The sequence below is a fragment of the Psilocybe cubensis genome, chromosome 11, assembly GCF_017499595.1.
Source record: "Psilocybe cubensis strain MGC-MH-2018 chromosome 11, whole genome shotgun sequence".
Classification (NCBI taxonomy): domain Eukaryota; kingdom Fungi; phylum Basidiomycota; class Agaricomycetes; order Agaricales; family Agrocybaceae; genus Psilocybe; species Psilocybe cubensis.
The window spans coordinates 2,152,396-2,167,073 of NC_063009.1; the positions used below are offsets into that span (position 1 = coordinate 2,152,396).

Genomic DNA, 14,678 nt, shown 5'->3' on the forward strand with positions numbered 1-14,678 from the left:
CCTCCGGCCCTTCATCAGTTTATGTGAACTATGTGACGAACATAATCGTAAGTATTCGATCTAAACATAGTCATTTCTCCGCAGCGTGAATTAAAGCTCCATATCCTTCATCATTTCATTCTTGGCATCAGACTTGCGTTCACTGGTAGTTTTAAATGGATGACCTTCATCTACCGTTTCTCTAGATAAAGCTGCTACATACGATTCTAAGAGCACCTCAATAACACACATGCCATTACAGATAACAGTTACGACATAGAAATTGACCCTGCTTCCCCAGTGAAAATTGATTTACCAGACGACTATCACCAGTTGTCTCAAGGTATAACCAAAGATTCACAAGTTTTTGCGAAACCACGCTATTATGGCCCCGGTAAAAGGAGCATCGCCCATCCGCCTTACGTACTGAGTCATTCCACGCATACCATACACTCGCAAACTCATGTGAGCACTTTTGGAGCATTGTTGATCTATCATCAGCTTTCAGACCCTTGATAGTGGACAAGCTTCTTTCAATTCTTTGACGAAATTTTGTTCGTTGTCTGTAGATGTGGTAATAGCATCCCATCCTCAAACATCCTGTCTTTCACATGCCTGCATGCTTTCTCACTGCAGCAGTCTAACTATGAAAGGCACACAGCACCGAGTTTTGGGAGACATGACACTCCGCCAATACATATGCGGGGTTAAGGCATTACTTTGCAATAGGCAATCAATCACCTATTCCCGAATTAGGATGGAATGCCCTGGATGCATCGCCCCCTATGACAGTGCGGTTCTGGTATCACCGGCGGCAGAACCCCAAGAACTCGGATGGAACATAATAACGCGGCCTGTCCATCTTACTTTCGAATCTCGTGTTCAATCAACAATTAAGTAACTTCCACCGAACCTGAATCAGATCATCTCCAAGCTTTGCAGGCTGACCGATAGCGCAAGATATGAAAGGAGGTCAATCGAGTATGATCTCTATTTCTTACACATCGGTTCGCATAAAGCGCTTTATTTAAGTCTTACCAAGATGTTTCGCTTAGTGCCCCATCCTCGCACCTTCAGTCCTCGGACGTTACCTCGAGCCATTATCCGACTTCCCTCCCTTGCTTTCACTCTTTCATCATCTCTACTATGGGCAAATTCTTGCAAGAAATTCCTGACCACCTCATCGAATGGATCCTTCAACAAGAGATGTTCTGGGTAGCCACTGCACCCCTATCGTCTGATGGACATGTCAATATTTCTCCAAAGGGTATCAAAGGCACGTTCCACGTGGTGAATTCGCGTCGAGTCTGGTACGAAGATCTCTCTGGGACCGGTACTGTTGTCAACTCTCTCAGATCTTCATCATCATTGACACAATTTGGATAGGGGCGGAGACCGTAGCACATATAAGAGAGAATGGGCGAATCACTATCTTATTCCATGCTTTTGAAGGACCGGCTCGGATTGTCAGGCTTTATGGCAAAGGTATGCACTTCAGCCTCGAATGGTACTCTCCGCCCTTACCAACTATGACTCTGTAGGATTTTTCTACGAACTAGGGACACCGGAATACGAGGCGCTTGTTACATCCGAGCAGCGGCTGGCTGGATCTCGCGCCGTCATAGGCTTGGATATTACAAAAGTTGGCACGGTATGCTGCGCCTTTGTCTCCTACATCAATTTCGTACTAACGTTCACCACGATAGACATGCGGATATGCAGTCCCATACTACCAGTTTATCTCTCACAGAACTCAGCTTATGGATTGGGCCGCAAGAAAAGAATCTGTTGACCAAGATGACTCCGCAAATGTACCCTCTGGAATTCTACCTCCCTCGATATACGCCCAGGGTGAAGAGTCGACGGTCAATCCCAAAGGCATGAGGTATTGGTGGCAACAACATAATCTCGTCAGCTTAGACGGCCTTCCTGCATTCTCGATAAATTTTGGACTTGGGTTCCCCTTCGTGTTCTCCCTTGGACGCCTTCGAGCTTCCAAGATAGCCATCGTCGGTTCCAATCCGAACCATTCGGTAGCGGCATCGATATCGCCTGCAACTCGGCTCGCAATACACGGGGCTGAAGCCAGCAAGGCTCCGCTTTCAGTCGGAGTGGATGATTCCCGATACAACACGCGTTCTTTCTTGGAGTCGTTTTTGTCCTTCCTTCCCTTTTTCCTTACCTTGCTCATCGGCGTCATAATTGGCCGGACTTACGATAAGTACGCACACGTACTCAGTAGTACCCTGTCAGTTGGCAGATTTTAGTTTTATTTCCACTTTATTGGCATGATATTTATTAACTTATACTATACCGGTCTGCATAATCAGAGCGTCGATCACTCGCGTATTTTCCTTGAGAAATATAATGCTGATTCAATTTAATGGACCGGGTTGATACGCGACGCTTTTATATATAAAAACAATTGACCGTGAGCTGCAGGACTAACATGCCTCAACTACAATCGTATAGCACCCCTCAAGGCCTCACTGTGCACTCTCCATCAGCGCTTAATAAATTCGGGACAAAAATCTAGCTGGTCTCCGGTCCGAATAATGATAGTCCCATAAAGTCTAGTTTGCAGTCCCAAGATATCTGTATAAACTATAATTCGGCTGGATTGGCTGGGTATTGAGATATATGAACCGATGAACAGGACTCTTTCGCGCGCTCTGTCTGTCTCTTGTAGCCACAGGCGTCAGATATGACGATCAAACGTCATTATCCGTACAGCGATTCATAATTTCTCTCAATATTACGACGATTATGGACAAAAACTCGAGGTTATGGATCCTTTCATCTGACAGGCCATGCATCTGCAATGATCCGGGCTCATGGACCTGAGTAACTCGGTGAGCACGGTGACCTTGGCGCCAAGATCAATGCCGAAGCCGCCAGGAGAGGAGTAGCGCGTAGATCAGGGATACGACTAGTTCTAAAATTAACGCCTACTAGTCTAGTCAGACTTACTTTAGTGATGAGATTAACCAGCAGGCAGGCTTTCATTGAAAGTACTCGTGCATCTAATAGGCGCTATTTGGAATACTTCCCGCGATTGAAGCAATGATACTATTGCGCGGTTGCTGACCCACGAAAGGATGATTTCCTTTAGATATCGCTATAAAGAACTTTTTGCTCTGATTGAACCAAGATATTTACACTATTCATTTGCGTGAAATATCCGCGGCTCAGAAGATATTAAGACTATCTATCTAGTTAAGAAGTTGGCAGAGCACAACAATAACTAAGTAGCATTCATGAAAAGGTCTAAAAATATCTTTTGCCCCTATGTGAATTGATCGGCGCCTAAGAATTCATTTGCGACCACCCTGGCCAAGTCACACAGGCTTACATCGAAGAAGTTACCGAGGCCTTGATTGACAATGATTTTCCTTCCGTAAGGTCGAGCTTATTGAGGAAGATCTTTGATAACTGATGAGATATCGTGTACTTATTATTGGCCTGTGCTTCTTCCTCACGAAGGAATCGTAGGAGGACGAGTTGACTAGGTAATTGACCCTTTCCGGGTTAGGCGCTATCACGAATGGTTCCTGAATTGTTACACACTTAAAGAGATCTTGTATGCATTGGATTCAGAATTCTGTTCGATTGGGTGCGCCTCGGAGACTTACCTGGCAGGCCCATAGACTCGCATCTAGAGGCCTCCTCATGCTTCAGAATGCTCCATCACATATTTTAGACGGAATGGATTTGTGAGCTCCATTTAACTCGTACCATTTAGATTTGCTTGACGTGGGTGGCCGACCTACCCGCGGCAAGTGCGCATCGGCCTCTTAAACATTGCGTTTCGTATTGATTGGGGTAAGAACACGAAGCTATCGAAAAATGGAAGAGAGAGGCTGAAGAACCATCTATCTCAGTGATAAAAAAGTTGATAGAGGACATCTATTATTTACTTTGAGGAAGAGCGTTATAAACACATCGAAGGAGGACACTACGCGGGCCCCGATTGTAGAGGATTCCAATAAGACACGATAACGCTCTGAGATGTACATTCTAACGGCGAAGTTGATCGAAATCAATGATCCAGTAAAGGGGGAAACTGTGTGATAAACCGGTGAAATGTGGAAGTTGGATATTTTGATTGAAGTTAGTTAGTGAAGAGGTCGAAAACAGGTACTGCGCATTCTGCTGTGTACCATTTACTGAAAGGACCTCAGAGGCTTCCAAAAGGTCAATCAGGTAGCCATGTGGGGAGAGTTCGGTTGCAGAAAAGGCTTACTCGGGCGCCTATCAAACGATTACCTGTAGACACGTTGACAGGGATTCTGGATGTCTCCAAATTGATGTGCTGTGCAGATTTGCCGCAGTAACAGAAGATTACCTTGTTAATATCTGACTGACTAGTTTCACTTTACCATTTGCAACGTATGACCCTTCGTTTCTATTTCTTTAGCAGTGTGTCCGGATGCCCAGTCATTCACGTTACCGTCTATCGGGACAAAATTTTAGGCACGCTGTCCATACAGTTAAGTATTCATTAGACAGGACCATGTCTGTTGAAGTGATTTAACCCGAAACTAGTTAGCGACATCCTGCAAGCTATACACTTACAATTATTATCGTACTATTATGCTATTCGGAAAATGTCGGATCACTTTATGTTTGTCGTGTAACTTCACAGTTACAGTAATAGAGTGTGCCAATAAATTCGAATTAACGATTTTAAATAAGAAAATGCAGGAACTATCATGAAGTTGTTCAATTTTTATAAAATCTAATGCCATTCACCATCTTCATGAATAATGGCATATGTCAATAAACGCTAACCAAGGGTTTCTCGGTATATACCAACAGTATTTAGATCTGTCACCGGCATCGAGGCGTCGTCATGCTTAGCCATTGAGCAAATGTTGGCTTGCGTTTCGAGGTCATGTCATTACCACTCGAGCAGATAAGCATTTCTCCCTCGTACATCCTTCACTCCCTATCAGCCCAAGTTTCAGAGGGTGCGCCATCTCAATAAACCAAGTGTTTCAATATCGGCATGTTTAGACACGTCTTCACTGGGAGGGTTATATGAGTTGATTTTTTAACTCCTATCTCATCATTGACAAGCTTTAAGTTATATCGTAAAGTATGGTCCAAATGATAACTTCTTTTTAGAAATGAAAAGTGGCTTGGTGTCTCTCATAAAAAACCAGACTCCGTGGATGTATAAGCTTTGTATCTGATGCTGCGTACTCGCTCAGTCGAATCGCGAGCCGCGCAACGAATGCGTTAGATACGCGGCAGAAACGCGTCTAAAAATAACACCGGAACTACATCCGTGACAGATTGTTGCCGGAAATGTCCGACAAATGGCTACAATTTTATTGGTTTATTAGGTCAGTAGCCGGAATAACGCGTCAGTGGTACGCTGAGTCGATGTTCCATCAAGTGCACATAGTCGTGTCATCTACATGTGCACTTGATCCTCGAATAGATTGCCCCAAATGGCCGTGAGTACTTCCTCAAATGACTCGCATTTTCCTTTTCAACTCGAGAAGAACAACTGTCAAGTGTTTTTCGAGCTCTCGTCGGTACGACTAGCATGAAAATTCCGTTTGGCGACCTCTTCAAGCCCAGCCCAGCACCTCCTGGGTTTGGAGAAGGAAAGATTCTACCCGAAGGCACTTCACCGTAAGTTTTTTTTACTTGCGTCATCATAGCTAATTCACTAATCTCTTAGCCCAGGCTGTTGTCAAAACTTATCTTTCAATGGCTCGGCCCTTTCTTGGAGGTGGGGTACTCTAGACCATTAGAGAAAGAAGGTAAGGGGTGCCACTGTATCAATGCGGGGCGTATCTAATCCCCTTTGTAGATTTCTGGGAGCTACCGAAGGCCCGTTTGACGGCAACAATCACAGATGACGTCGAGAGGAATTTCTATGCGCGGTGTCCTCCAGAGAAGCGGCCACGGCATATTCGAGCTAGAGAAACTACCCCAGGGGAAAAGTCCGTTGAAGAACATGGGGGTCTGACTCCGCCAGCCGATATCTTGACGGCAGTATCGACACAGACGACGGTTCCTCCGGATGCCGAACTCGACAAAGAATTGGCTGCAAAACCGTCTGTCATTCCGCCTACCCGCAGCTTTGTTAAACCATGGACTTGGTTTAGTAGAAAGAAAGAGGCAAAGCCTGAATTTGACGAATCGTTGTTCAAAGCTATCCATACAACATTTTTCGTTCGCATTTGGGTTGGAGGGGCCCTCAAATTGTTTTCAGGTGAGTCACAGTTTCTGAATGTTTGTCCGTCCGAGAAATTCGCGCTGGGAAACGATATTCGTGTTATTGCTTGCCATCAAACAGTGGGAGGCGTCGTCGATAGCCACAAACTCGACGATCGATTACGCTTTCGCGTTTCTGACCATCATCTCACAGATACCTTGAAAACTACAACACCTCTCGTCACAAAAGTTCTTTTGACCTGGTTGACTGAATCATACATCTACGTCCGAGCCACGGACGCGGAACGGGAAGCCTTTGGACTCAACAAGCCTCGAGGGATCGGATATGGCATTGGGGTGGCGATTGGTCTATTTGTGATGCAGGAAGCTGCTAGTCTCGTACGTCACTTTTCAACTCCCGACAATCGAAGCTGAATTTGCTTCCAGATGACCAATCACTATCAGCAAAGTGGGTAATCGGCCTGGCGTGTATCCTACAACGCGTTGACTTACTTTTGCAACGGCAGCTGCATTAACTACAGGTCTGTCTGTAAGGACAGGGGTAAGCGCGCATATATTCCCATTTGATTTCGTTCTAACTGTTCTCAGATTATCGGTAGCGTGTTCCGAAAATCTCTTCGCCTCTCTGGCAAAGCGCGCGTCAACCATAGCGTGGGTCAAATTACGACTATGATCTCTACAGATGCCACTAGACTAGATCGGTTCTCTGCGTTTTGCCACAAGTGAGTCAGCTTTGGGTTTAATTTTATCCTTGCTGAGCATTGGTAGTCTTTGGGTCTCCCCAATACAGGTACTTGGTGGCTCAGTGATCCGATTTTTATCGTTATTAATGACTCATTTTAGCTTGCTATTGGCATAGGCCTTCTACTTGGAAATGTAAGCATCGTAAATCACGTCGTGAGGTCTGCGCAGTAAACTCACTGGATATGCGCAGTTGGGCTACTCTGCTCTCGTTGGGCTGGGTGTACGTATTCAATAGTCATTGTTTTACCCGAGAACTCCGACACCAACTTTGCTTTGCGTTTCGCAGGTTTTGATGATCGGCTTCCCCCTGCAATTTGCACTAGTCAAAGTCATGTTTACACAGCGCAAAAAGGGTGTTAAAATCACGGACAAACGACAGCGGCTTACCACGGAAGTGTTGCAAGGCATTCGATTAATCAAGTTCTATGCATGGGAGGAATTTTACTCTCAGCAAATTGGTGAACTGCGCAGGCAAGAAATTAAGACCATCCGAAAATCTGCGTCAGTGTCAATTTGAGCGTGCTCTCCTTACATTATTCTGAACGAGATTTTTTAGCATTGCGAGATCACTTTTGATTGCAATTGTCGTTTTCATACCTGTTTTGGCATCTACACTTTCATTCGTATGTTCTCTGATTATTTGCCGACCAAAATTTGCCCTGACGCGCATATATACCAACACAGATCACGTATGCGCTCAGTGGTCATGACCTCAATATCGCTATAATTTTTAGTTCACTCCAACTTTTCAATGTATGTTATTTTCCCTGACGCGCTGCTTTTTCTAATATTGATTGTTTCAGATTATTCGTGCCCCACTAATCTTCTTCCCCTTCGTCTTCTCTGCACTCTCAGATGCACTGGTGGCCCTCGGACGTATAGGAACATTCCTTACATCCGAAGATCTACCAGAACCGTACCCTATTGACTCAGACGCGAAAGCGGCTATTGAAGTGGATGGTGATTTTGCTTGGGAGACCGTGTTCAACCCAAGTAAAGCGGATGAAGGGAAATTTGGCAAGGGAGCGGGTGGCCGGCCGGGAGCAGGCGGTCCGGGAGCGGGACGTGGAAAAGGTTCGGGCGGGAAGGATGGAGGAAAGGCGAGAACCAAGCCAAAGGCTAAGCCTCAGAAAGACGAGAGCGCTGGAGGTGGGAAGTGGTGGCAGAAGTCGGCAAAGAAAGGTGGAAAGGGAGGGGATGTGTTGCCATCTACGACCAAAGATTTAGAAAAGGACAGTGAAACGGGGTCGATGGAGAAGGACACTTCGTCTGATGACGGAAAGGCCAAGAAAAAAGACAAGGAGGAGGAAAAGCCGTTTGAGTTGAATAATCTCAAATTCACTGTTCCTCAGGGGTCTTTTGTGGGCATTGTCGGTCGTGTTGGGTGTGGAAAGGTAACTTTCAGTTCTGACTACCTCTGTTTAACGTATAACCAAACATTCACCTGCGATTACAGAGTTCCGTTCTACAAGCGCTTATTGGCGAGATGCGTCGGACCCGAGGCACGGTAAGGGAACCTCATTAGAACATTCTTGAACCTCACTGACTGCGGTACCCTATGCATAGGTTCGCTTTGGTGGTAACGTCTCTTACGCCCCTCAGACACCCTGGATTCGGAATGCTACACTTAGGGAGAATATTCTATTTGGACAACCTGATGATGAAGACAGGTGTGCCCCAAAGCTTTTTAGACAAGCATTCTCTCATCTTCCTTTTTTCATCCATAGATTCAGAAATGTTATTAGTGCATGCTGTCTAGATCACGATCTGGAAGTTTTGCCAAATGGTGAACAGACGGAGATTGGAGAGAAAGGTATCAATCTGAGTGGTAAGTCCTTGGTTTTAGGCTTGTTTTTAGTTTGGTTTTTCTGACCAATGAATCGGACACATGTTTTAATTCAGGCGGCCAAAAGGTACGCACAGACGCGGGTGCAGATTCCCAAGCCACCGGTGCTGATTGCTATCCCACTTCTACTTTTGCTATCTAGGCCCGTGTATCTTTGGCTCGCGCAGCATACTCTGATTCGGATATTGTCCTTCTGGATGACCCACTGTCCGCAGTCGATGCATATGTCGGGAAATCAATCTTAGAGAACTGTCTCTTGTCCGGGCCCCTTTCAGACCGGACTCGCGTGCTTGTAACTCACGCCCTTCATGTTCTCGACAAAACGGATTACATCTACGTCATGGACAATGGAGTCATTATCGAGCAGGGAACGTATCAGGTAACCATTTTTACTAATTTTACATGACCTGGTTGAGCCAACAATTTGTTTCTGACATCATTGGATTGGTTAATTTGTGTAGGATCTCATGATGAACAGCCAAATATTTTCTCGTCTTATGGATGAGTATGGGAATCTTGAAGTGGAGGAAGAGGAACAAGCGAAATCCGATGCGAAGAAAAAGAACAAGGGCGATAAATCGGCGAATGGCGGTACCGAAGGGGGTGGGATGAAGAAGGGGAACCCCGCGCTGATGCAGCTGGAAGAGAGGAATACCGGTGCGGTTACTTGGAGTGTTTACAAGAAATATCTGGGATTTGCGGGGGGTGTTGTATGGGCGCCTGTGATTGTTCTGTTATTGACGTTGACTCAGGGTGCTCAAGGTAAGCGCGATGATTTCTTCTCTTCTCCATCGTCGTTCAGCCAGCTCATATGCGAGGTAATAGTTGGGAATAATTTGTTCCTTGGGTTCTGGACGGCGAATAGTATACATGGATTTAAGCAGGGCGACTATATGGCTGTCTACGCTGCTCTCGGTAAGATTTAACGAGTGTCACTGTCAAACCCAATATGTACTGACAATGTTTAGGTATGGCACAGGCAGTCTTCCAATTCATCCTTAGCTTTTCCTTCGCGTCAGTATGTTCTTTGGGATTCATGATTCTAGAGCTGAAGACCGTTATTTTTACCCCTATAGTATTGCTAGCTTGATTGCTAGCTTGAACCTCTTCAGGACAGCCCTCCGAAGGGTCCTACGCTCGCCGATATCATTCTTTGACACCACACCAATGGGTACGAAGCGCTTTTTTGCCGAGTACTCAGTGAAGCATGGCTGATGAATGTCTTTTAGGTCGTATACTTTCTAGATTATCTAAGGATCAAGATACATTAGATACAGAACTATCTATGACTCTTATGCAGGTATGTTTCGCCCTTACACAAGACTAATTGAAGTCGCCTAAACCGCACCAAACTTCATAGTTCCTATCTACATTCAGCTCAGTCATTGGAACAGTCGCCTTGGTATTCTACACCTTCCCCTATCTGGGTATTATTTTTGCCCCGTTGTCGATCTTGTACTATATTGTAGCCAGCTATTACCGACGCTCGTCTGTTGAAACCAAGAGACTCGATTCGCTTATGCGATCTATTTTGTATGGATCATTTACAGGTAATTTCACACTCTTCTTGGGTTATGGTCCAGCGCTGATGTTGAATCTTTGCAGAAACCTTGACTGGGCTTGCTACCATTCGAGCATACCGCGAGCAGGTAAGAAAATAATTATTTCTATCTATATATATGTTTACCCTATCCTTCAGGAACGCTCGATAAAGGATGCTGAAAGGGGTCTGGACCTTGAGAACAGGGCATACTACATGACCATTTCCATACAGAGATGGTTGGCTGTTCGACTCGATGTCTTTGGTAATGTTTTAATCCTTGGAATCGGTCTCTTCGCTGCAGGATTCCGACATAGCGTAAATCCGTCCAAAATCGGTGTCGTGCTTTCCTACACATTGAGCAGTATGTGACCTTTTTATTGGCAGTCCATAAAGTTTCACTTACACAAATCCTTACAGTTACGCAAAGCTTCTGTAAGCCTTGATGTTAACAGAATCAAGTATGGGACAGCCGCTGACTTTACGTGAAGCTGACATGGTCTCGCAATTTGCTCAGAATGAGCAGAATATGAACGCTGTAGAGCGTGTCCTTCATTATTCAGAGTTGGAACCCGAAGGTGATTTAACTACACCCAATGATCCCCCTCCAAGCTGGCCGAGTGAAGGTGGAATCCGCTTCGAGGATGTAGAGCTAGCGTATCGTGAGGGGCTCCCACTAGTTTTGAAGGGTATCAGTTTCCAGATCAAACCCGGTGAAAAGGTCAGCGTTAACATCAACCTATGCATAATCCATTTAGTGCTCACCAGTAGGCTCTTGATAGGTCGGCATCATTGGACGTACTGGAGCAGGCAAAAGCTCTTTGCTACAAGCTCTTTTCCGGTTCGTTTCCCAAACGTCAAATAATGTGTGCACAAGTAACATCCGGTTCTTCTAGTACGGTAGAATTAAAGGGAGGAAAGATTGAGATCGACGGTCGTAACATCCGAGAAGTTGGGTTGGACGTGTTACGAAGCCGCCTCGCGCTTGTACCTCAGGATGGTACACTATTCTTGGGCACTCTTCGGGAAAATATGTATGTTCTGCACCTGTTTCCATTATTGAAAGATCAAGACTGACTTGTACGCAGCGACCCACAAGGCCTGCGAACAGACGCAGAATTGATCTCCGCCCTTCAACGTTCATGGCTTCTTCCCAAGTCTGGGCCTCCTGACCCAGTTGCTGAAGCAAAATTTAGTCTCGACTCTACTGTTGGCGACGAAGGTAGTACTTGTTGTCTCCTACATCATGGATGTCATTGTCTAACAATTCTTTAGGTGCCAATTTTAGCGCAGGCGAGAAGCAACTACTTGCATTGTGTCGCGCTCTGGTTAAAAATAGCAAAATTATTGTATTGGTAAGTCGCACTCGAACTTTTACTTATTGAACTGGGACTAACATGTCGAATTAGGATGAAGCTACGAGTAATGTCGATGTAGAGACAGATGCGAAGCTTCAACGGACAATTCAAGTCGAATTTGCATCGTCGACGCTATTGTGTATTGCTCATCGCCTCAACACCATTGGTATGCAGAGTTGGATGATCTCTTTTCAAAACTAACATTTCTCCTGTGTCAGCATACTACGATCGCGTTATTGTGATGGATGAGGGAAAGGTTGCAGAATTCGATACCGTCTTGAATTTATTCGACAACGAAACTTCAATATTCCGCTCGTTATGTGACGAAGCTAATCTGCAACGAGCTGACATAGTCAGGATACGCGCTGAACATGACATCATGATACAATCATAATAACCCGGGCGAAGGGTTTACCAAGAGATACCTATACATATAATGACAATATTAATGTCGCTTTCTACTTGTTCACGAGAGGTTTTGTTCCATGTTTATGACATGCTTTTAATTTGAATAGATTTTTATCAAATTATTCTGAAATTTGGAGGACATGATGCTCATCGGGAACGTCTTCGGGAATTTACTCTCGCTTCAAACGCCAACGACTCCTTTGAATCCCGGAGTGCAGGGTTAACCGCTCATAAATGTTTCCTTTGGGTGGCTAAGAGAAAGCGGGGTTGGCTGCTGAGACTTGTGACTCTTAAATAAAATCTTGGCCAAAGCGATCAGTGTCATCCGCTCAGATGCACACCGTCTAGTCAATTAAACGGAACCATCTCGGTATCGGGGATGCTGAAGTTATTTTGTAGCTGACATCCCAGGTATGTCTGGAGCCTGCATCATATCAGCCTGGTCTCAATTACTCATTCTACGTCAACGAATCGAGTGGATCAATATTTCAGTTACACTGGGGGATAAGTACATTCGACTTATCTGCACTTGTAGTTAGCACTAACGCGCCTTGCGCAAATCTTTCAGTTGATGCGCTTGAATGTTATACTGACCTTCACTACACCACAGTACTCGAGAAAGTCGGTAGTAGTATACTCTCTTTGATTTTAACACCAGAATGAGTATAAGGCATGGATAAAGTTCGTCGAAAATCTTAAAACTAAGCGATCAACAAAATCCTTGAGTCTGACATGACCATATTCCAAGAAATTTCGAAGGTAGCTGGCGGCCCGCCTATTCCATTCACCATGCAGTTCCTCGAGAATAAATTGAGGTTGGGGTAAATATCCAATGCAACACCTCAAATATGAAACTCGTATACGCGTCCATTTTGTTGTCATTAGCACTCCCCATCTTAGCACAGTCTGGGTGTAGCACGCTGCCTGCCACAATCAACGCGTCCAATAGCAAACTCAACAGCCCATTCGTGTTCTTGAACGGAATCCAGGTTGTTACCAAAGCCGATTTCGCGTGTCGTCAACAGGAAATCAGCGCGCTTTTCCAGCGCTACGAGCTCGGGACGCTCCCGCCCAAACCACAGACAGTCACTGGCTCGTATTCAGGCAACACCCTCACAATTACTGTCGGCAACGGCGGATCGACTATTTCTTTCAGTGTCACAATTAGTGGCAACAGCGGCAGCTCTCCCGTGCCAGCGATTATTGCACTCGGAGGCTCCAGTGTTCCGTCACAGTCAGGGGTAGCCACGATTACGTACAATAACAACGACATTGCGGACCAGCAGGGCAGGAGCAGTCGAGGTAGAGGCAAGTTCTACACCCTGTACGGTTCTAGTCACTCTGCAGGCGCGTTGATTGCCTGGACCTGGGGTATCAGTCGCATCTTGGACGCGCTGTCGACGACCACGGGCCACAATATCGATGTCAACAGGATCGGAGTCACAGGGTGCTCTCGGAACGGAAAGGGGACATACGTTGCTACAGCTTTCGAACCACGCATAGCGCTTGGAATCGTCCAGGAATCTGGGTCAGGCGGGGCAGGTTGCTGGAGAATTTCCGACGCTATGCTTAGGGCGGGAACGAACACGCAGACCGCGTCGCAAATTGTCGATGAAAATGTATGGTTCTCTCCCAACTTCAACCAGTATGTCAATAGTGTCAACAACCTTCCCTTTGATCATCATTTGCTCGCGGCCCTCGTCGCGCCTCGCGGTCTCTTGATCATCGAGAACACGAGTATTGATTGGCTTGGCCCTCAGTCTGCGTGGGGATGTCAAACCACCGGAGCTGCAGCATACGAAGCGCTGGGAGTCACAGACAGAATGGGCATAACCCAACAGGGAAATCACGACCACTGTGTCTTGCCTTCAGCACAAGGTCCCGACGTCGCTGCCTTTGTCAACAGGTTCCTCAAGGGGCAGTCGGCCAATACGAACATCGTCAAGACGGATGGAAGGAACAATGTTGGGTTCGTCAAGAGTAACTGGGTTGATTGGAGTATTCCCGCGCTTTCTGAAGGTGGAGGAGGATCTTCGTCCACACTCGGACCCATAACCTCTATCTCGAGCAGCACTTCTGTCACTAGCATTATTGATCCTCGAACAAGTACTACCCCAACGACGACGGCAAGTCCTCCAACTCAGACAAAATACGGTCAGTGGTACGTAATTCCAAATTCATAGGTTTTAGATGTATACCTGAATTTCGACATTTAATTAGTGGAGGACAAAGCTGGAATGGGCCTTCGGTTTGCGTCGCTGGATCTACTTGCACATTTATCAACAACTGGTACAGCCAATGCTTGTAGTTTGCATAAGAGTTAGCATACTATTAACTTTGTAAGCTAAAATGAGCAGAAAAAAGTGGATGCCTTCAGAAATTGATTTTGTTTTCTTTTTGGGGAGAAAGCAAGGACACTGCGGGCGCCGACTGCTGTAGGTTAAACATACAGCAGTAAACTTACATGTCTTATGTAAGTTTAGGTGTATGTTCAACTTACAGCATATGTGTCGGGAAAACAAAAATTTAACAAAGACATATTGTGTTTGGTGGCTGTATGCCAACCAAACACAATTGCTGTAAGTAGCCTGTAAATAGAATAAACACCTAA

The 14,678-nt window shown here is 45.6% G+C and overlaps 3 protein-coding genes across 3 annotated transcripts; all 3 read left to right on the forward strand.

The window, feature by feature from the left end:
• Positions 1-1,125: 1,125 nt before the first annotated feature.
• JR316_0011771 (Pyridoxamine 5'-phosphate oxidase family protein ustO) lies at positions 1,126-2,246 on the forward strand (the record flags this gene model as incomplete). The annotated part of the gene is made up of 4 exons (XM_047897416.1): positions 1,126-1,312; positions 1,366-1,464; positions 1,521-1,630; positions 1,686-2,246. 4 exons carry the CDS (start codon positions 1,126-1,128, stop codon positions 2,244-2,246), a joined length of 957 nt encoding a protein of 318 aa, XP_047743825.1.
• Positions 2,247-5,533: 3,287 nt separating this feature from the next.
• Positions 5,534-12,053, forward strand: JR316_0011772 (ABC-type transporter cicA; the record flags this gene model as incomplete). The annotated part of the gene is made up of 35 exons (XM_047897417.1): positions 5,534-5,622; positions 5,677-5,753; positions 5,804-6,208; positions 6,365-6,549; positions 6,598-6,619; positions 6,678-6,712; positions 6,760-6,893; positions 6,940-6,961; positions 7,015-7,047; positions 7,106-7,135; positions 7,202-7,416; positions 7,472-7,538; positions 7,600-7,668; positions 7,719-8,309; positions 8,372-8,422; positions 8,482-8,585; positions 8,643-8,743; positions 8,818-8,828; positions 8,904-9,140; positions 9,223-9,523; positions 9,587-9,676; positions 9,730-9,775; positions 9,838-9,932; positions 9,991-10,061; positions 10,122-10,311; positions 10,367-10,410; positions 10,461-10,665; positions 10,722-10,736; positions 10,793-11,022; positions 11,084-11,142; positions 11,198-11,335; positions 11,390-11,526; positions 11,577-11,656; positions 11,711-11,825; positions 11,878-12,053. 35 exons carry the CDS (start codon positions 5,534-5,536, stop codon positions 12,051-12,053), a joined length of 4,470 nt encoding a protein of 1,489 aa, XP_047743826.1.
• An 862-nt stretch (positions 12,054-12,915) lies between these two features.
• Positions 12,916-14,391, forward strand: JR316_0011773 (4-O-methyl-glucuronoyl methylesterase; the record flags this gene model as incomplete). The annotated part of the gene is made up of 2 exons (XM_047897418.1): positions 12,916-14,221; positions 14,288-14,391. 2 exons carry the CDS (start codon positions 12,916-12,918, stop codon positions 14,389-14,391), a joined length of 1,410 nt encoding a protein of 469 aa, XP_047743827.1.
• Positions 14,392-14,678: the final 287 nt, after the last annotated feature.